At 36.5% G+C, this 24,698-nt stretch overlaps 1 protein-coding gene across 1 annotated transcript; it reads right to left on the reverse strand.

Moving 5' to 3' along the window:
* Positions 1-352: 352 nt before the first annotated feature.
* Positions 353-23,934, reverse strand: LOC135694302 (ribosome biogenesis protein BRX1 homolog). The gene is made up of 11 exons (XM_065212983.1): positions 23,784-23,934; positions 21,473-21,528; positions 20,507-20,559; positions 19,837-19,880; positions 19,597-19,667; positions 17,992-18,041; positions 17,483-17,556; positions 16,220-16,372; positions 11,015-11,051; positions 9,836-9,930; positions 353-658 (listed from the first exon to the last, which is right to left on the reverse strand). Exons 1-11 carry the CDS (start codon positions 23,862-23,864, stop codon positions 491-493), a joined length of 882 nt encoding a protein of 293 aa, XP_065069055.1. The 5' UTR covers positions 23,865-23,934; the 3' UTR covers positions 353-490.
* Positions 23,935-24,698: the final 764 nt, after the last annotated feature.

The following is a 24,698-nucleotide window of genomic DNA, read 5'->3' on the forward strand; positions in this document are numbered from 1 at the left end:
AGGTAATTGTCTCACAAGAAATAGGCTATTGTTATGACATGGAACATAAGCATTTGCTTTCATTCGAATGAAGAGTCTTGAGCCATGAATCTAGGAGCTCTGTTAGGCCACGGAAAGGATCAATGCAGGATAATAGCATGAGCAAGGTGAGATTAGCCCTTTGTAGCATTGCTCTTTCAGGTGATATGTAACGAGTGTAAATGATCCTTCTTGCTCTTCTGGGCTTCTCTAAATCCACCTAAAGGCGAGCAAACGGTTGCTGTCTAGAAAGAATGACTCTCCTTGGCAGCAACAACTGCCAAACAAAAGTTACCGGATCTGCGGAGGAGTTACGCAGAAGAACAATCACAACTTACCAGCAAGTATCTCAACTTAAACAAAAATATGAAGTGAATAAAAGTTATCATGATAAAGAAAGCAGGAAAAGCTTTCCGCTTTTATTTTTAAATCCAAAGAATCATCCAAGGAATAGAAATATCTAACATAAAATTTACTGGTTTTTGGCTGCCAAGATGTCTGCCTCGGTAACAGTATGAAAAACTCTGTCTAGCTCATCAACGGGAAGTTCCATATCTTTCCTCCTCTCCCCAAGCTTCTCGTACGCTTTCTGTCTGTGAAGATACTTGTAAGCGGCTTTTTTCCGTAACAGCATTCGATACTACGAGGTGATGAAAAGGGAGAAATTAAAAAAGGTGAAGAGCTGGGGCCTCAGAGAGGGGTGGGAGGCTGTGTGTTTCCCTGGTTGATACCAAAAGAGATCTTTTACACTCTTTGCTATTTTTCAGATAAATGTTTCATGAGGGCTCCATCTTTCCCTGGAGATTATTATCAGTATGACAAAATCTTTGTACGAGGAATACCCTGCAGAAAAATTAGGTTAGTTTCTTGATGAGATGAGAAAATATCATATCTCAAACATAAGCAACATAGGCTGGCAAGGATCTAGCATAATCCGTAATATTACAATCCACCAGGTGGGAAGTTAAGACGTTTTAATGGCATTTGTGTTAGACGTACTTCAGACGACAAATGAATAAAGCCACACGTTGTAATCGAGATGCAATCAAAATATAAGACCTCGTTTGCAATAAAAAGCGACGGAAGGACGGCAAGATCTAATGAAGAAATGACTCAGTTATCGTCTTCAGATATAAAATCACTTCCCACAATTCTTAGAAAGCCACAGCATCAAAATAATCTAGAGAAAAATTATTTTTTAAACAGCAAACAAAGAATATATCAAAATGAAATGATTTCCTGTCATATCATATTTTGGTAAATTACATTACAAAACTGGCAATTATTGGGGCTTTCACACAACAAATTGTCCATCAAATGTCAACAAAGCCAATAAAGCCAAATATTCAAATGTTTTGTTGAGTAAATGATCCATTGTCACTTAAGGTAGTGATTCTCCATCACTTCACTGCCATACCCAATCCAAAATCAGGACCCAAGCAGATGGGATAGCCCATTCAGGTGGATGACTCATTTTGGATTTGAGGCGGGGACTCTCTGTATTATAGTACTTTATGTATTAATCAGTCTTCCATCTGAGTGGGCTATTCCAACCATACGAGCAGGTCCATGAGTACATTGAGTACCCTGTCTTTTTTAAGAACCAGTAAATTGAAATTCAGGCTAGCTGTTCGAGATTTTTCCAAACCTTTGAGGATGGATTGTTCTTAATTTGTTCTGAAATTGGTGTAAACCGAACGCTAGCTATTGTGGTAAAAGGGAGTGTTCAGGCCCTCACTTGCCAACAAAGTGAGTGAGCCGTTCTTTATTTGCCCACAAGTTTGAAAATTCGCCAACGAAGCGCCCCTATAAAGCAAAACACTCTTTTTTTTAGGATGGAACTGTGCAGGTGGTTTTACAACTTTGTTTCCAATTACATTTCACAGTACCTCAGCCTCAGCTTGTTCTTAATTTGTTCTTGAATGCTGACAAATTTCGAGTCCCTTTTTTTATATCAAAGAGTTAATTTCCCAATTGAAATCTCGACCAGTTGGAAAAGCGTCTAGTCATGGCTACTGGTTTTTGAAATGTTCCCTTGATTCTTCAGCAATACTCTAGCTTCTATTTGAATGACTGTGAGGAGCTGGCCCAGGAAGGAAGGGTCAAACTAATGCATAGTCTGTAAATCAAACTGGACAATTTCAATACTAAACAGCCAGAAATCTTTGCAGAGAGGCAACTGAACTTTATTTTTCACACTGACGACAGCGTGGCTCAAGGCGATCAAACTCAAATCAGGTTTAACAAAATAAAAAATGAGCAAATAATACTTGGATGACTCAGTTCATTAAACAGAACGTCACCCTTCTCTATCATCCAACAAAAAGCGTCCCTGGGTCCCCAGTATTTGTAGTTGTTTCTACATGGCAACTGAAAGTACTTTTAAGAACACTGAGAAGCTACGCTCATCGCACAGTGTTTTGTGCCTTGTCCAGGAGACAACCCACAATCCTTTTTTGAAACGATGTTTGTCATCATCTGGAAATCAAATTTCCAGTCTGTTGCCGTCTAGTAAATACGAGACAATATCTAATTTAGATAATGCAATAAAAGGTCTCTGAGACGAAGAAAATTTGCTGGTCGATTGACGTAGGCATCCATGTTGTTGTTGCTTGCTTTGCTGGTTGATACGTGGACGGACCAAAGAGAATGGCGAACCTGGTGGGGAACAATCGAGTAGAAAAAGCGTTCAGGTGGATCATGAGAAGAATGATCTGCAAACTGGAGGATGGGTTTTAATAAATGCAGATGTGGGATTCACGCTGGAATAAAAATTAAAGAGGAAGTGGTTTTGCCGCAAAACTGGAGCGTAATCATCCTTTAGTACTTTTCCTTAGGCACGTTTCCACCCCTGCTTTTTAGCAAAAACTTCTGAAAGGTTTTTCGATTCTATTTCAGCGACGACCAATCACATTCCATCGATATCTGTCCGCCGACCCCTTTCTGTCGATCATCGACAATCCTGACCCCATTTTTGGCTACTTTTATAGCCTTTGAGTGAGAAACCTAGAGGGGTAAATAACCCAAGGGGTAAAAAATCCAGAGGGTTTTTCGCACAGTTTACCCTTGTTCTTCGTTGACCTCTAATGGGGAGTGCTCTGTTTTTTCTATTGCGAACAGCGACAATGATACGATATGTCGAAAAAAATCAGCTAAAAATCGAAGTTCAAATGCAACAGGTACAAAGAGTATGACGTCATTGACTGATCACTTTACGAAAATAAAAACATAACAAAAATGCACGATAAGGTCAAGATTTGCGGATGGGAACAGGCGAAGAATTTCCGTTGACTTTGCAAGCAGTACAAAATCCAAGTCATGTTGCAAAGATTTGCAGAAATGGGTGATCATAAACTTTCTCAAGGATGAAGAAAAAGGAAAGCTAGTCTTAGCAGAGTTAAGCTTGTCTAATAATGCAGAGACAGCTTACGAGAATTTTAATCAGGACTTCGTTTGAGAAGCAGATAGCTCAATAGTTGATAGCGTGACAAGTAATCTGGCCGCGAACTTTGTTCAGGAGCTCGTGATGTCGGAGCTGCTTTTTTATCTAAAATATCTTGAATGAAGTGTGATTCTGATGGTCAAAGGTGCGAACTGTTTTGCCTTTAAAGGGGTGGGTGGATGTGGGGTGAAAGAAATTATTTGGCAATGCCCACTGTGTCACGAGAAGCTACAAAACATTCCACTCAGTATTAGGATTTTAATTAAGTAAAATTAAACACGCCTATAAGAACAAGTTAAACCCATAAAATTGAAATACTTAGTTCTTACTTGCAGATCATGAAAAATTTAAGATTATGAATCACCAACCAAGTACTCTTTTAGTCTTTAACAAAAAAGATTGAAAACTTTTATCAAATATGAATTAGGATTATTTTTTAAAGTGAGTGTTACATATTCATACTGAAAATATTTGAAGTTATTGATCCAAGAAGTGGACGAACCTTATCAAGAAGTAGACGAACATTTTGCACGAACCTTTCCAGACTGAGAATTACAGTTATAAGCGGGTATTTATAGCCTGCACTCTTGAGATCTTCCAGGGCCAAACAGTCCTATCTGTTAAAGGGGCGTTGGCTATCATTTCCCGAGGAATATTATTAAATCATTGGCTCTGTTGAGCGATTTTAGTTCTTTCTTGGAACCTCCCAAAAGGCCTTGGACATTTATCCATATGGCCAGCTGCCGAAGCGGGGTCTTTCTTGGATCCTTTACATCTGTTCAATCTTTTAATCCGAAGAGGAGACTTTGTTTATTTATTCCCCACGGAGGGAGGAAGGGAGAGAGGGAGGGAGAGAGAGGAAGGGGGAGAGAGGGAGGGGGAGTGATGGATGGAGGAAAGGATGGAGGAAGAGATGGAGGGAGGGATGGAGGAAGGGATGGAGTAAGGGATGGAGGGAGGGATGGAAGGAGAGATGAAGAGAGGGATGGAGGGAGAGATGGAGGGAGAGATGGAGGGAGAGATGGAGGGAGGGGGTAACACTAATGTGTAGCTGAACGGTGCCATGCCACCCATGTGGGTGGGTCGAATGTCTTCAAATATGGGTCTCCAAAATGCATTGACTCCCACATACTGTATATGGGTTAGCTCAACTGTCGAGAAACCTAAATTTTTTGTTTACATACACTCCTTCCCGACTAAAGCGATGCTTGATACATAATGCAATCGATCAGTTGAAAATTGTCATTCTATCAGTCTCCCCACTGCTACTTACAGTTGATTTTATAAAACTTAAAACTGGGTTTTGTTTCTCCAAGTCCTTAAAAGTGGTTAAGTTTGCTATATTTTGGGCGGCACGCCTCCGTCGTTTTTTGGTACAAGTTACCCCCTCCCCGGAATTAACTCTCAAAAAAACACAACAATGTGCAATAAATATGTAGACCCAGGGTAGGTCTCAGAGTGTAGTGGAGCTTTTCCAAGAAAGTGGACGAAAAATGATAATAAAAAAATAACTTTGAGGCAAAGAGCATCCTGAAGGAATGCGTCAACAAAAACTGACCTCAATCACACTGATGTCATATTACTCCCATGCCTCTAGATTCTGTGTCTGACTAAATCCAGTAACCCAGACAAGCGTATTCTTAATTCAAGAAGTACAGATGCCATGTGATGTGGTTTAAGCTAGGCTGGGATTCGTTTCGTCTCATTTTGATACTAATCACTGAATTAAGAGATTCGGTGTGATAGTGGCTTACAAATGCGGACTTTGTCCCACGATAGAGCTATTTTGATTAACAATGATTCTGTTCTTAAGTGCTTTCTCTATAATACTCCAACAAACTCGTCCTATCATTGCAAACAGGACAGGAGACTAACATCGATTAAAAGCCAACAAAACCTCCTGCTTCAAATTATAACAAATTCCAAAAGAAACCCATAACGCCACGAATTTCAAGGTGGAGGTGCCAAGTTCTATACCTCGAACTTGAATTTAGTGCTGCAAAACTGGACCTCTATGGAAATATTTTTGCTTGCCAAAAAGTGGGGGGATGGCCCCTAAGCCCCCCCCCCCCCCCCGATGACGGTCCCTGCCTGAAGAACCGTCACAGCTGCTGGATCTGATATAAAAACAGCGGAGATTCTCTACCTGTAAATATTTCATTGCTGCCTTCCATCTCAACAGCTTTTCTCGCTGCTGATATTAATCCCAAGTCCAAAGATCTAACCTAGAATTCAACTAGGTTCATTTGCGTTTATCCTTTGTATCACATACATTAAACATAAACACATACTTTGTATCACAAATCGTTAATCGCAAATTCAACTGAAATTTCAGTGCTCAACCTCTTCAATTTTTCAAAATCATTCGTCTAAAGAATTGTTGAATATAACATTTATTTTCAAATCGACCAATAGAAAAAGGAGTTTTTTTAGTTACGAATATTAAGAGTTAAAGATTATCAGAAAATGGAGAAACTGAAGAGTTTTGGCCTACTTTGAACTTCTTAACAAAGATTCGATCCACGAGTTATCATAAACACATCGAAAATGAACAGAAAAATGTGAATACATGTTAACGATTAGGGGATGTTACAAAGCGGAGTCTAGTTGACATTGATGGTTGGAACGACGCTTGAAAGTCCTATGCTTCAGACTTAACAAACAAACAATAATTGTCTGATTTAGGTTTGTGCAGCTGTTGCTCAAATGACAATGCGCTTTGTCTCGATCTCGTATTATCCAATTCATGCAGCCTCCTTTTGCAGAATTTCATTTAATAAAACACCATGAATGCACTGTCTGCTTCACTTGTTTACAAAAGGGTGGCTAGATTTTGTCTGCTGCAGATCAACCTGCAAATGCTGTTGGTAACCTGCCATGGCAACGTGATTTTTCAGAAGATGCTCATTAAAACGAGGTACAGAAAAACAAGCAATGGCATTCATTCATTAGGCCATTCAATCCCTCTCTACACATGTGAGCACAGGGTGACCACGTTATGCTATAAAATACATGCTTAGAGCCGCCAGTTGCCTTGTTGCTAAGGAAACACAAAATACGCCGATTGAATGACAATAAGAAAGTGTATATCTTTTAACTGGAACAGGCAGCTCAAAATATCCCAAAAACTCCGCCATGGCAGGTGCGATTCAGTCATGCTGGGTGCATTTCAGTAATTGCGGTTTCTATTATAAATTTTACAGAAACGTCGTAACAGCGTCTCTTCGTGAAAAGACTTCTCATTCGGCGTTCAGAAGCCCAGATATACAGAAACTCAAATAACTTATAAGGGCTCTATCGGGCGAAATAACTTCACAGGCAAAACAATCATCGTCATGAGGCAAATACCCAAAGTTATCGGGCCTATGATTTGAGACATGTAAAATCATACAGTGGAGCCTCCGTATAACGGACACTGTTCTGACAATTCTAACTGTCCGCTATAAAGTGTGATTTTGTCTGCAATTAGCTGCAATAGCACTCTCTTCTTTACATTTTGTTCATTATCTTTTCACTTAAATGATTATATTTAACTTGAAATTTAGCTTTTCTTTAAATTTAAAAGGTTAATAACTTGAATGTTGTCGATTATCAACGCTCTTTTAAAAGCAATTTGCTCATCTTAGACAAAAATATGTCCGTTCTTAAGAGGTGTCCGTTTTATAGAGGTGTCCGTTGTAAAGTGGTGCCAGTTGATGGAGGTCCCATGGTATGGTTATATCAAAGGGTGAAGTATTTATGTCTCCTTTTTTTGTGTTTGTGATAGAGCCTTGCCACCTTGAAAAGGAAATTGCCATGCTAAGGAGCCATAAGCACAGTTTGTACGCTTAAATTCATCCTCCACATCGTCGTAAATAACAAGAAAAGCAACATGCCTATCACAGTCTCCCCGTATAGACATAGGACAAGTGAGTTTATGAGTAGGCCCCTTGTTGGAAATACCACCTTAATTTTGTCAATCAAAGGCAGAGAGTCTGCACTTGCAAAAAATTATTCTCACTAAATATTTAAGAAAAAGTTGTCACGAACTCATTAATAGGGGCCCTCGGCTGCATAAACTGAATTTTAAGATTTTATGAAAAGCCTATCGTGTTTTTTATAAACAAAATTTGAAAAGTACATTTGACAAAAAAGTGGCAGTGACGGTGCCATAGGGAGCAAGATAGGTATGGCTACCCATTGACGTTTACAAATTAAAAATACAGTTGTGCTAAGGGCCATGCCAAAATTTTGAATAGGTCACACCTTAGGGACAACCGGTTTGGATCGAAAAATATAGTGACTATTGTTTGAATAGAAGATGAAATGTGCACAGAATTTTGGTATAGCCTTGGGTGATATAGCTACATTTTTATACATTTAATGCTAAAGATATTAACAGAGAAGACGAAAAACTAAATAATTCTAACTAGTTTGGTATTTCCTATATCGGGTTCATTAAAGTAAGCGAAATATTTCAGTTTCCGCGTCCATATCACACTTTTTTATCCATTAAGAAATCAAAAAATCATAATATAATCATAATAAAAGTTACTAATAATAATTTCTACTAATAAAACAAGTAGCGAACTGAGGATGAAAGCTTCAAAAACATCATGGAAAGTATCAACAAAGAGACGAGCCTAAAGAGTTTGTTATACCAAACACAATCGGCTAAATATAATATAAATTGGCACAAAGTCTCAAAGAACCCTTGGCTGTGTAAAATAAGCAATGTTTTTAAATTCTTATTCAGATTATTATAGAATATTATTCTTAGTTAGATGTTAAGTTAAAAACTATCAAAAACAAGATGAAAATTGAAGTGATTCGAAACCACTCAGGAGACACGTGGAGCTCAAGTACAAATAAGATCAAGGTGTTGTACCAGAGATTCAAAAGTCAACGAGTGACGTAACAACGTATGTGAAATGATCTCAATCCTTGTTTACAAAAGGGAAGAATCGTCATAGCAGAGTTTCAGCACACGTTGCATATGGGCATAACAAACGACAATTGCAAAGGTTATCGCCAAGAGATTTTTCAAAAAGACAATGTTGATCATGAGCCAAGTTCTTATCTTTTAAGGCAGTCGACAGATATAAAGTGGCTTGAGCCATGTGTCGATCAATTTCAGCCAATCAATAAGCGTGTGAGTGGAATCACACTCACTGATTGGTCAATTCTTGTTTGAAAGGCGGTTTAAGCTTTTTGAGTATCTGTCGATTCCCGTTAACCACAGCCTTTGTTTATGGTTCCCTTTAACTACATACGGTTTATGTTTCGAAACTACTTATCTCTGAAAATAGCTAACAGAATCCGTCACTTAATTTGGAAAACCTGTAACCACAAAAAAATAGGAAGGAAAATTTTGGCAAGACAGTTAAGGTAATGTTCTCTGTGTACAAAGTCACATGTCCAGCTTCAAGTGTCAAGCGATTGGCTAAGTACAGTCTATAACACTGCAGAAGACCCGCGTTTACCTCGCGGAAAGTAAGTAAGACCTCTACTAAGGAAGAAATGAGGTGCAGGAATTTTATGAAGAGAAAAGACGCAAATAAAAAAAAATCTAGAAATATAATACTAAATGCAGAAAATGACGTCATGGTGCAAAAATAGCAGAAACCATGGTGTGAGTGAAAACCGCAACAAAACAACCAGTGGTATTTGAGGTTGTAACACACTATACTTAAGCAAGTTGGGAGAATCAGAGATAAAACCGCAATTAAATAACCATCCAGTTATTCATTAGAGGCAACTTTAATTCTACTAGAATCAAACGTGGGAGCAGATTCTGTGCTTCGATTTTCGAATGATCCACCTGCCATGCATTGTTTAAACAAATGCCGCGTATTGTCAAACCAACTGTTACGTGGTGGAATAAGAGTTTAACACGTTGAAACAACCCATTTAGGCCCGTCCTATTTTTTGTATGAAACAAAAGACTTTCCTTGCGACTAGAGTGAACAATACAATATCGCAGAGCATTTCAAGAATAGAATATTTATTGATAAAGTTTCACTCTTTTGTAAAAAAATATTTCTGTGCTTTGACAGCAGCTAAATTTTCAACTGCTAAGATAAGACTTTTACTCGAAATTTAAGTAATATCATGGCGATAACCACCGTTTTTTCTCAAGTAAAATAAAAAAATGTGAAATTTCTCTCGCTCTAGTTTTCGAGCTTCATTTCTAGGTTGATACTGGGAAGATTTTACTGGTTATTCTACATTTATGATTATTTCAAAATTTTCTTTCAGATTAAATTGTCCAAATCAAAAAACTTTGAAATAGATCTTTTTCACGTAATCAATAGGTTAATCTGTTCCTCAGTTGGTTAGTGTAATCACATCAAAGATAGGCAAAATATTTTTTCAGAAAAACTGCATCGGACTAACCTGGTTCGGTGAAATGTAATGAGGGTTTTCGTAAATCGTAGAGCCGGAAAAACTGCCACTAAAAATTCGGATTGGATTGAGAACAAATCTTGGTCCTGTAAAATATAATTTGCTTCTTTAGACAAGGCAAACATGATTCTTAGCAACTCATATCACGAAGAGAATAATTTTGCTGTAAACTTCAATTGCATGAAAGAAATCTCTATTACTTGCAGAAACCTTCAATCTCTTTACAGAATAAATAAACTTCAAAGCATTCAGCTATATGATCTAACTGGCAGGAGGTAAGTGTGTATTTATTTATCATGAGACGATTTTTCACAGAATTTATGCTGAAATATATCAATTCAATTCAAGCACTTCGAATGGATTGAAAGAATTGATGGGAAGGCGAGGGGGAGGGTCAGAACTTTGCTCATGTACCCCAAAGACCATCCGCTTGATGAGTGATATGAAAAATGGGTAATGAATGATTTTAGGCAGCAATGAATCTAAAGAAGTATGCAGTGTTTTGATAAGGTATTAGTCGCATCATTTCGCTAAAAATACCACCATTTGATGCACAGCCTATATTGCTACAATGTCTGCCAAAATTAACTTGAGCACCCAGCGATTTGCGATGTTATTCTATATTTTTCAGTTATTTTCCCACACATTACTACTTCCGTTTTTTCTTCCATCAAAGAATGTTGATAGTATAGGCAAATATGATACAAGTCACACGAAAAACGTACTTCCTAATCTTTTACGTAATATTAGAAAAGACAAACGTTTTTACAAGGGAGAGAAGAGTATGACTTCATTTGCCCGTGAAGATTGAATATAGTGTTGCAAGACACTTGGCAGTTATTGTAGCTTGTTTATCCCTTCAAATTTCAAATAGCACGACTATTTATCACGGAACTATATATCTGGTGTTCCATATTTATCCTGTAGCCAATTAAATGGCTGGTATTTGGGTATTTAAGATTTTCATAGAGACGAAAAACCACACAACACAAGCAGTTAGTCAGATCCTAAAATTGTTCTATCTTGTTAACTGTGATAAACTATGACGTCAATTTTCATTTTCATTTGCAAATCCCGTAGATCAATGAATGAAAAACTATAGAACGCGGATTAGAATTTCCGGCTTATAAATTTCAGAGAAATCGTCACCAAACCAAAATATCAACTCACCTATTTCGTTCAAAGAGAAATCCTTTTGGTTGACAATCTAGAAAGAAAATGGCCAGATTAAAACCAATCGATAAACTTGAATAATATATTATGATCATTGATTTTGAATTTGTAGTTATTTGACCGCTACGAAACCAGAAATATCGTTAATAACAATTAAGATATAGGAGCTGAAAACTTATGAAAGGATTAGAAAATATGTCTTTTGGTCTCTTAGAAAAATATGGTGTCTTGTTGAAGAGGCGTAGAGAAATTTGGACGGGTGAAATAAATCTCGTCTGGAGTCAGTTCCCTCGGACTTATTCACTTCTAGCAAACTATACTCTGCTTAATCAGCTTTTACAAAGTCATTCCTTTGCTCGCCTGAGGGACAAACTCTGCTTTATCCAATATAACAAAGCACCAAATAATATAATCTAGCACCAAATATCCAATATAACAAGGTAGAAGGAAAATATAATTATTCTGAGTGTTAAATACTTTGTTGGAGGAAATTAGGAAAACCCACTCTATACAACAACAAATCGACAAGAGAAGATAAAATCAACCATCGTTGTTAATCTCTGGCATAAACAATACAAAAACAATTTGCCTAAAGTGTTTTCTATCAGTTTAAACACGCTGCGACAAAAGCATATTTTAACCTGGTCACAGTGCTGGTCAGAAAAACCTTTTGGCTATGTTTTGTCTTAGCAAACTTATAGCTTCATGCTTCTGCACGCTCTTTTCTCAAAACCCTGGAAAACGTGTTAGCCAAAAGTGTCCAATAACAACTACATCAAACTCTGAAATCATATTACATGACACGAATAGGCAGAAATAATACGCATTACACTAAAGTTCATTCCGTCTCGTCCTGCTTTGCTTTCCGCAGGTAAAAAACCTCAGATGACGACCATAAGGGGTGTAAAAATAAAGAAATTGCAGTACGAAAATCGTATAAATCAACAATTATTTGATTGAGCGTTGTATATAGCATCCACAATGGTAAAAATCGATTGTAGTGACCATGACTTTTTCAGCCATTGTGGATTTACTCTGGTCCATCAGGATGCGGAAAGGCCAGAGTTGAGAACTAGTGGGATTACAGGGCTTCAGACTCTGACTGCGGAAGGTCACTAACATCAAAATAATTTCAAGTTCTACACCTAAACCAGCCAGATGAAGAACAGAGGACTCTGATTATAGTCACAGCAAATGTTACTTAAATGTTGTGACAGTAAGCGGAGTGTGACTGTAAACGGAGCTAAATTGAGTAGTTTTGATTATTTGGGATTAAATTCTATGTGACTGTAACTAGTGGTTTGTTACTAAGCTGAGTGAATTAAGAGCTGAGTCGACCGTATCAGCAAATTTTTAAACTCCTGGGGTAGGCATTTAGTTTCAACGAGAACTTGGGACTAACGTAAGTCATCAACTTAGGTAACATTTGAACACGGAACTGTCATTATGTTTCGACTTACGCGGTTTTCGACTTAAATGCGGTTTTCAATGAAGCCGGGTTGGACTTAAAAAAGGTAATACGTACAAGTGCTAGCAATGCTTGAATTTTCTCGCCTGCAAAACTGATTCCATTTGAAACCCTTTAGGAAATTTATCTTTGAAACAGAGGCTTCTCACAGTTCCGGGTTGAGAATGTCTGTTTGACATTCGAGGCCTAACCGTATACCTAACCGTAAAAAACGCTCAAGTTAGTCCCCAAAACGCCGCTCAAAATTTACTTTCCACTGAGGATGATTTCGAAGCTTCCTTGGAGAAAGTTTATTATGGGGCTGGCTTTGAAAGAAATATTTTTTGTTTCTGTATCAAATGAGAAAATTGTTACAAACTTCTGCAACAAATACGCCAAGTTACGTAAATCAACAAGAATTCGCCTTAATCAAAGTGCTCGCTCATTCATGCATGATTTAACCAGAATCGTCCTTAATCAAGGAATCCAGTTCCTCGTTTGTTCTTTTGATGTTATGAAAGACCGTATGTCTTCAGTTTCCAATCCTCGCAAACTCTGTTTCCATTACACATACTTAAGGAAATAAGCTTAAGACTCTGTTACTTGAAGGTGAACGCATGTGACGTCATTATTATCATACAAAAACTATTTACTTGAAGGAAAACCAAGAGACCTATTTAAATGAGTCAGGGTTGCCAGACTGAATTTACAAAAAAGGCCAGACAGATAAACAGCACCAAAATGAGCATAAAAAGGCCAAAAAAAAATCCGGTAAAAAACACTGCGCAAACTTGTTTAATATTTCTACGCATGCGTCTTCTAAATAATTTTCCAAATTTAGGCCAGAAACCGGGAAACTTCCCATTTTAAATTTGTTTGCTAATCGTTAGGATAGGTTTTGATATTTGATATTTGGATTAACTGAGGATGATTGCTATTTCAATTTAAAATTTGCTTGTTACTTAGGGTGTAAAAGTTTATCTAAACACAGGAAAGTCCAAATTTCTGCTGAGAAAGGCCAAAAAGGTCAAATATGAGTAGCAGACCAAAAACAGATTATCCAAACCAGACAATTTAATTTTAAAAAATGTCAAAATTGGAAAATTTGGTCGGAAAAGGCAAATCGAGCATCCCTGAAACGAGAACAAAGAGCCTCCAGGGGCGGCGGGCAGTGTTATTACCGTTATTACTGTAATAGCACTTTTTCCAAAGTCTTTATCAGTTTGGTGCATTCATCTGCTAGACACAACCAATGACGTAGAAATAATATGGTATCTGTCCTCTATTCATCTGAAGGGGATGATAATTACCTGCTAATCCTTAACCACAGGAAGCCTATTATGTTTTTCAATGGTATTTCAAATTGTTCAAAGCTAGTTCGAGGCTCCCGGTCTCATTATTACTTTCGCGTTTCTAATAACGGAAACAGCAAAGTCTTTGTCACGGGATTCACCGATGACGTAAAATTCAATTGTTCTTGGTCCTTGAAATAAAGGAGCCTAGCAGCCCCGTTATTACTTCTGGGATTCTAATAACGCGGCCATTTACCTTTTGCCAGTGCTGTTTTATGATTTTGCTTGTAAGTTAGCTGTTTCAAAATGAATCGTGTTGTGAAAGATCAAGTGAATGACCATCGTCTGGGTGTTCAAAGTGTTATTATTTTGTATCTCTAATTGTTTTGAAACAGGTTGAATTAACTCACTAGCAACGTCTCGAACTGAAAGACCGTGCCAGATATATCTCGTCATGTATTTTTCTATAATAAATTTTTAGCCTGCATCCTTTCAAATTTTATTTGTACATTTGTAAACTGTAGCTATTCAAAATGTTGCAAGTTGCTTATGTAAAGGCATTTAAAATGAATGATGAACTGAACTGAACCTTGAATGTATTCAGAGGGCTTTCACGCAGCGGTTTCCGTTATTACAATCGCGATTCTAATAACGGGCCCACATGGTGGCTCAGAGGAAGGGGCCGCCAAATATTTTTCACGACTAATCACCACTCGAAAGCCCTTCAGACAAATGTTACAGCCCTCCAGTTTGTTTAAAAAGACCAACAGGAAATCAGGCTCTTCATAGATTTCTTTTTGATATGCTAGCAAGGAAGTATCTGCATTTATTTTCTAGGAGATACAGCACTAAAATTGCCAATTAACCTAAAACTTTCAGCATTCGCTCAGATTCTTAGTTGCTTACAAAAATGTGTGTACCCGACCAATTTATGTCGACTTTTTGTTTGTTGTTTAGAGTCAATTGAAGATATGCATATTTCCCCAACGTATGGCTGGGCCAAATTGGGGGGGGGGGGGGGTGTTGCAAAACCCCTATACCCCTACAGCTGAGGAGGTTCAAAATTCCTTCATAAAGAAATTGTTAATTTTCCTTTTTCGTGCATTTTCCATACGTTTGAAAAAGTAATACCAAAAAAAATTTACTCCCAGCCGCCCCTGAGAGCCTCGCTTGGTCGTTATCAGCTCATTTGGGTATAGACAGAATTCGTTATACGCTCCCCAAAACTTGTGAATAATTGAAACTGTGTGGTGATTTCCAAGACCAAATACTAAGCTACGAATAGGATGTCTACAGTAGAATGAAGTTATTTGGTATGTTTGACCAAGAGCTTTGCCTAATGAGCATAACTTTTTTAAATTGCCTTATTGTATAATTCATTACGGCTGAAAGGATATGGCTTGACAACGTTTTAAATATTACTTTCTAAAAATGTTCTATGAGGGCCACTATAGCAACAAACGTGGGTATGTTTACAACTCAATAAAGAACGTCGATTGTACTTTGGTGAGGATTGTACGTCGTATAAACGATTCCTGTTTCTAGTCAGTGCCTCTTCAACCTTTCACAATAATATCAATACAAAATTACACTCCTTTTTATAAGAACAAGTAAATTTAAGTTCAGGCTGACTGTGCTTAATTTTTTAGAAAATCCGAGGCTGGATTGTTCTTAATTTGTTCTCAAATAAATAGAGAGTAAGCAATTCAATTGCTAGGTTCTTCGCTCTAGGGTGGTGTTCAGGCCTCCTTTGCCAACAAAGTGAATGAGACAACCTTTATTTTCCGTCAAATTTGACTATTCACCGAAAAAGCAGCCACTCATTGCTAGAATTCCTTGTTTTTGAGATAAAACTTGTTCAAAGTTGCATTTTACAGTAGCTCCGCCTTAGTTTTTTCTTAATTTGTTCTTAACTTATGACCAATTTTGAGGCTCGTGTTCTTATAAAAAAGAGGGTTTATAAAACGTAAACAATGATTCATGAAGTGGTTCACGTCAATGTGTCAATTAAAATTTAAAAGAAAATTGTCGGGACCAAAAAAGGGACAACAATTATACCAACAGCAATATCAATCTATGTGACTTAATAAACGAGAATGAGAAAACCCGAGAAAGGGTTTGGTTCTTTTTGCTGGCTTGAACCTAATTGGTTCATTTTATACAGGGACGTTTCTGTGGGTCAATGATAATATTACTGTCTTTTCGTTGATATATAAAGACTTAAGTGAGACATCTTCAGAGGACTTCATGCACAATATATTTATATATATATGGAAGAAAAGTTCAGTACTCTTTGTGTGAGGCTCTTTCGGTCAGAGAGACGTTCACACATCAGAATATAGGCTTAACTAGGCATACAAAAGCCATCTATCACTAAAAACACATTGACTGAAAACAGTTACAGCCCTACCATCTAGAATACCGTACACTACTTATTTAAAGCGTAATCTCTAAGAAGCATACCTGATAGTGTCGGAACCATATTCGGTTATCGACAATCGAAAAGTTGAAGACGTGATCGAAGAAAGGCTTGCTTTTGGGGTGAAGGTTTGGCGTGCCAAAAATCTGCGTTAGCATCTCTTTAAGCAGTTTGTTATGGGATGTCTCCTCAAACGCCTGTGGAAAATTGAAAATAATTAGCGAGAGAGTAAGGGAGAATGAAAGTTCTGTGAACCAAGCCACTCCAGAAATTCATGTTTCTTTCAGTTCCTTTCAGTTTTCAGTTTTCAGTCTTTCAGTTTCAGTTTTAATTCATGTTTCTTTCAGGCCTCTATTGAAGTTTTTTGATTTCGTTTCCAGTGGCAATTATCTAAAGCTTCATGAAATATACATCGATCTGATTTTAATGCTTGATCCATAGATTAATTGGTTTTGATAAGAACGATCCATTTAGCAAGTAAAGGGGATCCCCTTCAAAAGAGAATAAGACGATGCTCTAATCATCGTCACAAGAGGATTCTAATCTCCAATAAGAAATCAAAGATCGGTTCAAAAAATTCACAAGATGTCAGATATTGCGATGGCGTTGTATTTTCATCGGTTGGATACGTAATAAAAAAATCTAAAACTTTGAATCAAGTTTGAACAAGGTGTTATAATCTGCTTTTGGGTAGTAGTATTTTTCATAATGCCGTTAGATTTCAGTAGTTGTAAAACATAGGGAGAAGGATATAATTGGGGCAATATGCTTGAGAACAAAAGGAGCATTGGGGCACCGTGCTTGAGAACAGTAAAAATCATAATGTTCATTGGAAACACGGGAATTTTTATAAATTCTGAGGAATGAGGGAACGAACCCCTTGGAGGGAAAGTAGCTACGATGTTTGCTACCAGACTAGATAGAACCACATACAACTCATAATATCACTTCAATTATTTATTAAATTGTGGACACAAGAATTGATTAACAAGCATCATTATGTATCGTCTCATATCAACAATAAAAAAGAAACATTAGAAAATTTGGAAACGAAGCTTACTTGCAAGGAAGTGCCCACGATTTTTAAATTTCCATCAAAAACAAAATATCAATAATTTCACAGTTTCGCTGAAAGAGCTAGTCACTAAAAATTCAACAATGAAGATGGGGAAAAACTTGTATACAATAAAAGACAAAAGAAACACATCCTGCTCGATAACCACCCATGACGCCCCCTGACCCCAGGGTAAAACTATGCTGACCTAATTGACAATCGACATATCAGTAGTTAATGGACATATCCTGACCTTCTCGAATGACAACAATGGACGAGATCCTTTCAGGCAATTTCCAGTAAGCTTTAGTTCATCCATTGTGTGAACTGAAGAGGAAAATATTTAGCATTAAATACGTAAGGAAATTACCCAAAATATATTTGCGTAAAATTCCATGACTCAAAGAAAGTCAAACAATAAAAGAAAATCAATTTCTTTCTGGCAGTGAAAATTCGAAATCAAGCTTTTTGGCAAATATAGCGACAGTTTTATGGTGATAGCACTATATATTGCTCAATTAAAAATTATTAAAAGCATTATAGAAGTCCCTGAAATCTTACAAATATAGTCAAAATGACAAAATTTTGATACATTTAAGACTTACTTATTATAAGGATCAATTCAGTGTCAGATTGGCTACAAGCCTGACATTATCCTTTATAACTTTGTCAAAAAAGCCAAAGAGCACCATTATGGGGAACTCGAATAAACTAATGAATAAAAACTACAATTAACGTAAGCAAAGATTTGAACCAACATACTGTTTTCAACAAGGAACTTAACAGAAGGACCATGAGGAGTACAAGACATCCTGAAAACAAAATACCACAAAGTTAGCTACTCGCAAGTTCAAGGCAGCATCAAATCTCAACCAGTGATATCTAAGTTTGCACATAATTGAGAAAGACACAAAATCTTTTCCAGATATGTCCACACAGGTCATATTCAAATTTGATACTGACGTGGTCTAATGAAATAGAGTTCAGAAGTGATTAAATCATTGAAATACTCACCTGAAAGAACATCATAAACTTTAATACTGCCGTAAATCCTCGAATTAGCCCTCTGGGGGCTTATTTATAATTGATATTTTTGGATGGGGGCTTATTCGAGGAGGGGGGGCTTATTCGAGGAGGGGGGGCTTATACGAGGGGGGCTTATAAAATTTTATAAAATTATTTTAGACATTAAGAAGACATTATTAAAAGACCTCGTTTATTTTAGTAGGAATTTCTTTATGAGCATTTGGTTAATTCTTACCAAAAGTATGAACTTGTTGTGGTAATTCAATAAACGCTGTAGGCAACCTCAGATGGCAAAAATCATCAAATGGAGGGGCCAATTCGAGAATTGACAGTAGCAGTGGGGGCTTATTCGAGGGGGGGGGCTTATTGACAATTTGTAGTTCTAGGGTGGGGGCTTATTTGAGGAGGGGGGCTTTTTCAAGGGGGAGCCAATTCGAGGATTTATGGTAATTTTTACGAATCTAACAAATATGGACTGACAGGCAGCCCAATGAACGCATTCAATTTCTCTTGAATCACTGCAATTTTGTCTTGGTTCTGAACTATTTGAAACAAAGCAAAATGGCTGTAGTCTTTCAGTGGGCCTCAGATTATTTTACATTTGAGGTATTCCAATTCAAAGATTATGAACATAAATTCTTATGATAGCAACACCATTGAATCAAATTTATTCAAATCTTTGTAATTATCAAAACATGACAAAGCTTTCAGTCTTAAAATAACTTTAATTTTCATTTTTACCTAATTATAGTATACATTTATAACATATGTACAGTCCAGCATTCCTTCCAAAAGACGGCTTCAAGTGTTCAAACTAAACTTGACTCAATTTTTGGCCTACAGAAGAGAATCAGCTGGATCGAAATCGAACTTAGTGTTTGTTTTCAAGGAGTAGAGAATTTTGTCTAGAATTTAAACTATTTAAATATGCTTTAGGAAAAATATTTGTAAAAGGAAAGGTCTCTTAGACTTTTGGCAAAAAAAATCAACTTGAAGCCATGTTGTGAAGTGTAGAAAAACTATTTCAATCACAGATTTTCTATCAAATAATAAAAAAAATGTTTGCTATGCAAATTTTTACAGAATACTTTACCAGTCAATGAGAAAGAATTCAATTTGTTATGATTCAGTTTGTTTTTCTTCTTTATTTTTAAGATCGTTTTATATTTCTAATATGATTGTTCATAGGGGCAAATCAAGAACTGCTGTTTTGTTGAAACTTGCTGAAAAATTCAAATAAAATATGTAATACTTTATAAAAAAAAGGGTGACCTAAAAAAAAAATTTAAGTCAAAAAGTTATAATTCTGTTTTTCAGTTATTATTCAAATATAATACTAACCATAGATAAAGATCTTCCTTTCTCTTCATATGAAAGAAAATGCATTTGTTGCAATTTTTCATTTCTGCAATCTAAAAATTAAAAAATTAAAAAAAATTGAACAACAAATAGGTAAAATTAAAGCAAATCATGTACACACAAAAAAACATGCTAAAAAGTAACTAGGAAAGTGATTCTAAATTACAGATGACAGTATATAAAGCCATACAAAAATTATGATGAAACATTTAATTAACTGACCTCATTTATCACGGGTAGCTCATCTTTTCTGTCCAGCTTATTGTCTAAATGGTGAACAGCAATATAAATAATTTTGGTATAATGAAGAAAAACTTTATCCATTCATGATGGCAATAATACAAAGCTTCACATTAAAGCTAACAAGGATTACATAAAGAACACTTGCAGAACCATTTTTAACCTTTACACTAAAACAAGGCTTTTCATCTGATATGATTTCAGCATTGTCAGCATGTCACTAATAAGGTTCTCGACAAAATGGGCCAAGAAAAGAAGGCTATTGTGCAGAGAAATCTTACAGGATATCTTTTAAAGTATGTATTGATTATTTTACCTAAATAGAGAGTTTAAGTTAATTCCACTGTGTGCTTTTATAGTTCCACTTCTTTATATTTAACTTTCACACCCTATCAAAATTTTCCCTTTTATACGTTAGTTGGAATATGTTATCAAAATGACCAATTTTTGCTCCAGCTTCTGTTTTTTCTAATAAATGATTTACTAGATATAAGAAAAGCAATTTTCAAAAATGAAAATTTGGACATGCAAATCTTCAGGCCAATTGCAAATAGAAAAACAGTATCAACTTTAAATAAAATGGTAACTTAACAGGGCAACCATATAAGCCCTGTAAACATGTCAGTGCTGTAAAAAAGGCTAGTTTAGCTACCTGCTCTTGAGTGTGGAAGAAGAGTTCTCAAATCCAGCATCAAATGCCTTGCTCTAAAAAATGAAGAATCAACATGAAATGTAAAGATCAGATTAAAAATTTCAATGTGTTAAGCAGTGGTGGCCCAAGCTACTGCAGAGTAGGATGGTAATGGGCATGGCCAGGGAGACCATGCCTTTTGCCTTGTTTCAGTGCTGTGTTTTGAGCCAGGTTAATTCTCCTTAGTAAATCTGATCTACCCCTACCTAGCACCTTTTTAATCAATTTTCATAAGAAATATTTTGCCAATGTTTTGACAAAAAGGGAGGGTGGTAATTAACCCCCCCCTCCTCCTCCATACCCCCTTGGCAGGGCCACTGGTCTGAAGTCATGTTTCAATTCTATTATCTTTTATCTGCAGAACTTGAAAGACAAAAAAAATCTTTAAAAATTTGCTTATAATGTGATTGTAACAACTCCAACATATTCTTATGATATGGTCCAGTTATTACAATTGTTTATAACACTGACCTTACGCTGTCTAAAAGTAAATACAAATAATCAATCTGTTATTTATTGTAGTTGATAACATTTGCTGATATATTTGTTTGACAAACAGAATTTTAAAGGTGCTAAATTTGTCAAATGCTAAATTTGTCAGATTGAATAGGATCAAGAACTCAAGAACAAGGTGATTAAGAGAAGTGTTAATACAGTAAAATATATAACTTCCCATCTCAAAGAAACACCTGCATGTTAAGCCTATCAAATGTAAAACATCTTGTTACTAAGCAGGTTCACATGAAGTTTGATAAGGATTATCTAGTAATAAGGATACTATCAAGCCATCCTGACATCATCCAACTTATCCAAATACTGCAAGTTTCTACTCGAGCCTTGAATTTATTAAGACATATAAAGATTTACATTTCCTACAAAGCTCAAGGAAACAGTAAGAGCAAGAGAAAAGTCAAGCGTAAATATAACCTGTGATCAATGCCTCTTTGACAAAAAACCAGGACCCTTTGTTTGTTTGTCCATTTCTGAAAATAATGAAAAACAGATCAGATGTGCTATCAAAAACAACAAAAACCTTCTGCTGCGGTCACATTGACAGCTTGTTGCAGCCTGCTTTGTTTTGCTTACATAAACACACTTTGGTTTTCTGTTCATATTGTTCCTGTTCAACTTCCGTCAAAGGGGGCTTGGGTTATTTACTATGAATACCACTTTAATGTTCCGCTCCTCCAGCCTAACAGCCCTTTATTTAAAGTTACTCTTCTTTGCCTAAGATTAGAAAATAATAATACAAAAATGTATAGTTTACTACTTGCAATAACCTATTGAGAAAATGAGAAAACAGGAGATTGGGAATCCATCTAATAAACAAAACTAGAGAACTGCCAATAGACCCTAAAAAAATCTCATTTGATTGTTTTTCAAATCAAAATTAATTCTTATTAGATGTTTTTGCTCTGCTTGAGCTTTGGAGTAATTTCTTTTACGTTTATCTTAAAAAAAATTGATATACAATTCTCCAGGATTGTCATTTGTCCATTTTTTCCATTCTATAGTCCCTTTTAATTATAAAAAATTATAGAGCTTTAGGAAGCAAAGTTACTATGTTATTTCTGTGACTTCTGCCTAGTAACTAGTAGTAAAATCCCTGTCACAGTGCGTAGGGCAATGGTGGGCAACATATGGCCCGTGGGCCAGAATCCGGCCAGTGAAGAGAATTTTTGTGGCCTGCACAAGATGAAAAATATCATTTTATAATTTTTTGGTTTGCAAAGATGATTTTCTGAGGGGTCAAAAACATTAAATGAAACACATCGATTCAAAATTAGATTATACAATATCTTCATCAAACATGGGAATTATGTTCAAAGATTTGTTCACTATCCGTTGTCACGAATTCATCCTGCTTAAAGACAGGACAGCAGAATCTTTGAGGTATTTGGCAAACATTAACAAATGCAGCAAGGAGCTCTCATGGTTTGACTCTCATGGCAGTTGAGCGCGGATCACAATTGTCCCTATTTTGTCATGTCTCAGTTGCTATTGTGCTGGAGGAGAGGGGGGGGGGCAATTTTAGATAGATTAGTGTTAATCAAAGTAAACGATCTGAGCTTAAAAGCCGCTGCTAAACGTCAATTGGTAGATAATTCTGCATTTCCTTTCTAAGATGCTCTCTCCAAACCCTGAATGACATCCTTTTTAATTTTGATCAGTTTTTTCAGTTTTTCCTTTTGCATTTGCAATTGTAACAGTCCTATCTATCATTGCATAATATCCATGTAAATGAAAGATTTGTAATTGTAGTGTAATTAAATTTAAAGAAAGGTTTTGCATTATCACTATTATTATCATTTCATTACAACAATTGTATTCGTTTTTCTTATTACCTTTGGCCCACTTAAAGGAGATGTTTGAACGATCTAACCCAGTCTCCAAAAAGGTTGCCCACCCCTGGCACAGGGTATCACTTTTCCACATCTCATTAAAAAAATAGGCTTGCCCCCCCAATATTTGACCAAGTGTCTGCCCCTTGTTTCAACACCTCATCAAGTTGATTTCCACTTGTGAAAACTTCTGCATTCTGAACACTTTGAGAAAGATTAGCATAGCAGCGCAATGATAAGGTGCCAGAAAAATTGTGCTTGTTGATGCAGCCTAAAGCTGTGTCTATTCCTCGAGATAAGCTCTGAATCACATATTATGGTCAATAAAACGAGGAAATGCATCTGTTAAGAGCAATAAATTGGAGAGAAATGCCTTAAAAGATGTTAAATGCTGTGAATGTAAGTCTCGGCACTTCATCGAACAGTCTTTTCTTTTGCTGTTTTCAAAGGTTCTTTTCACACATCACATAAATTATTTATCAATGATTTCTACTAAAACTAATGCATGCAAAACTCAGAGAGCAGCTTAAAAATTTCGAACCGGCAGTTGGGCTCATATGAAGTTGGAGTTCAAGTGAAATTGGTTTTGCGCTTGTTGACATTTCCTGTAATCTTTTGCTCTCTAGCTTATCGTCAGTCGTCTGTGGTAGTTACAACAATTGAGGTCTTATTGATTATGTGAAGAGTATATGATATGATGGTAGATTTTGATCAAAACCAAAGGGGTCCCAGTTAGTTTTATGCAAACGCTTGGGTAGTCAAAAATTCAAGCTTCCCTGGGGAACATTAGACAGACGCCTTGAACGAAAACGTCCTATATGCATTGAACTGTTAAAGCAGGTTAAATAAAGTAATTCTGGAAATAAACTTTAGACATATTTAAAGGTAATTCATACCTTTAATTTCTTAGAATCGGGTTCGATTCCGTTACTTTTCACATTCTTACCGCCTCGTGGTCTTTTTATTCCCTTCGCCATGTTTTGTTACCACATGAAAACTTGACCTCTCTTTCGAATTCGACCTCTGTTTGATAATCAGTTTGGTTTTTCGGTTCTCGGTTGCAGCCTGACCTGTGGTTGCAGCACCATTGCTCATAGGGTTATTACAATTTTTAAATTTATCTAATAATAAAATCTTATTAAAAGGAGAAATGAAACTCTCTGGGGTCTTTTTGTTGCTTTTCGTGACTCTTTGAAGTTGTATCCCCTGATTTCCGTGACACGACAAGAAACACATAAATGAAAGAACTTGTAAGATTGGCTTAAAGTTAAGAAAGATACAAAGAGCTTCACTATTTCTATCAAAGCACTGCAGTATCATACTTGTAAATTGTTTGCTTATGCACTTTTTTGACAATTGTTCTCAAATCTATAGGTGGTATCTCAATGATCCAGTTTTTAGTAGGAAATGCCAGAGAAAGAAAATTGGTCTATTGGGGTATAAACCCTTGGCAAGGTAAGGAAATGAGCATAATTGAGGTAGACGGGCCTGCCCTGAAGTACATTTGTCCAAAAATTTTTATTTGATAATGTATCATAAAACCTCTCCGACAAAATGACCATGTCAGAAAATTCGGGGCCCCTCTAACGCTAGGGGCCCTGGGTACAGTGCCCAATGGGGTCTGTGTTTAATGCGGTTCTGATTATCCTTACGAGATAAGACGTGATTTAATGACGTTCAATTCCGATTTCTGCACATTTAAGATGGAGGGAAATCTGCACACGTGATGGAATTGCAGGTTCTAATGGTTCTCAGTGCTATGATGTAGAATAGAAGGAAGTGAGAGACAGTACGCAAAGAGGGCAAGACAC

Source organism: Rhopilema esculentum, chromosome 8 (assembly GCF_057945365.1).
Source record: "Rhopilema esculentum isolate cy_ngs chromosome 8, ASM5794536v1, whole genome shotgun sequence".
NCBI lineage: Eukaryota > Metazoa > Cnidaria > Scyphozoa > Rhizostomeae > Rhizostomatidae > Rhopilema > Rhopilema esculentum.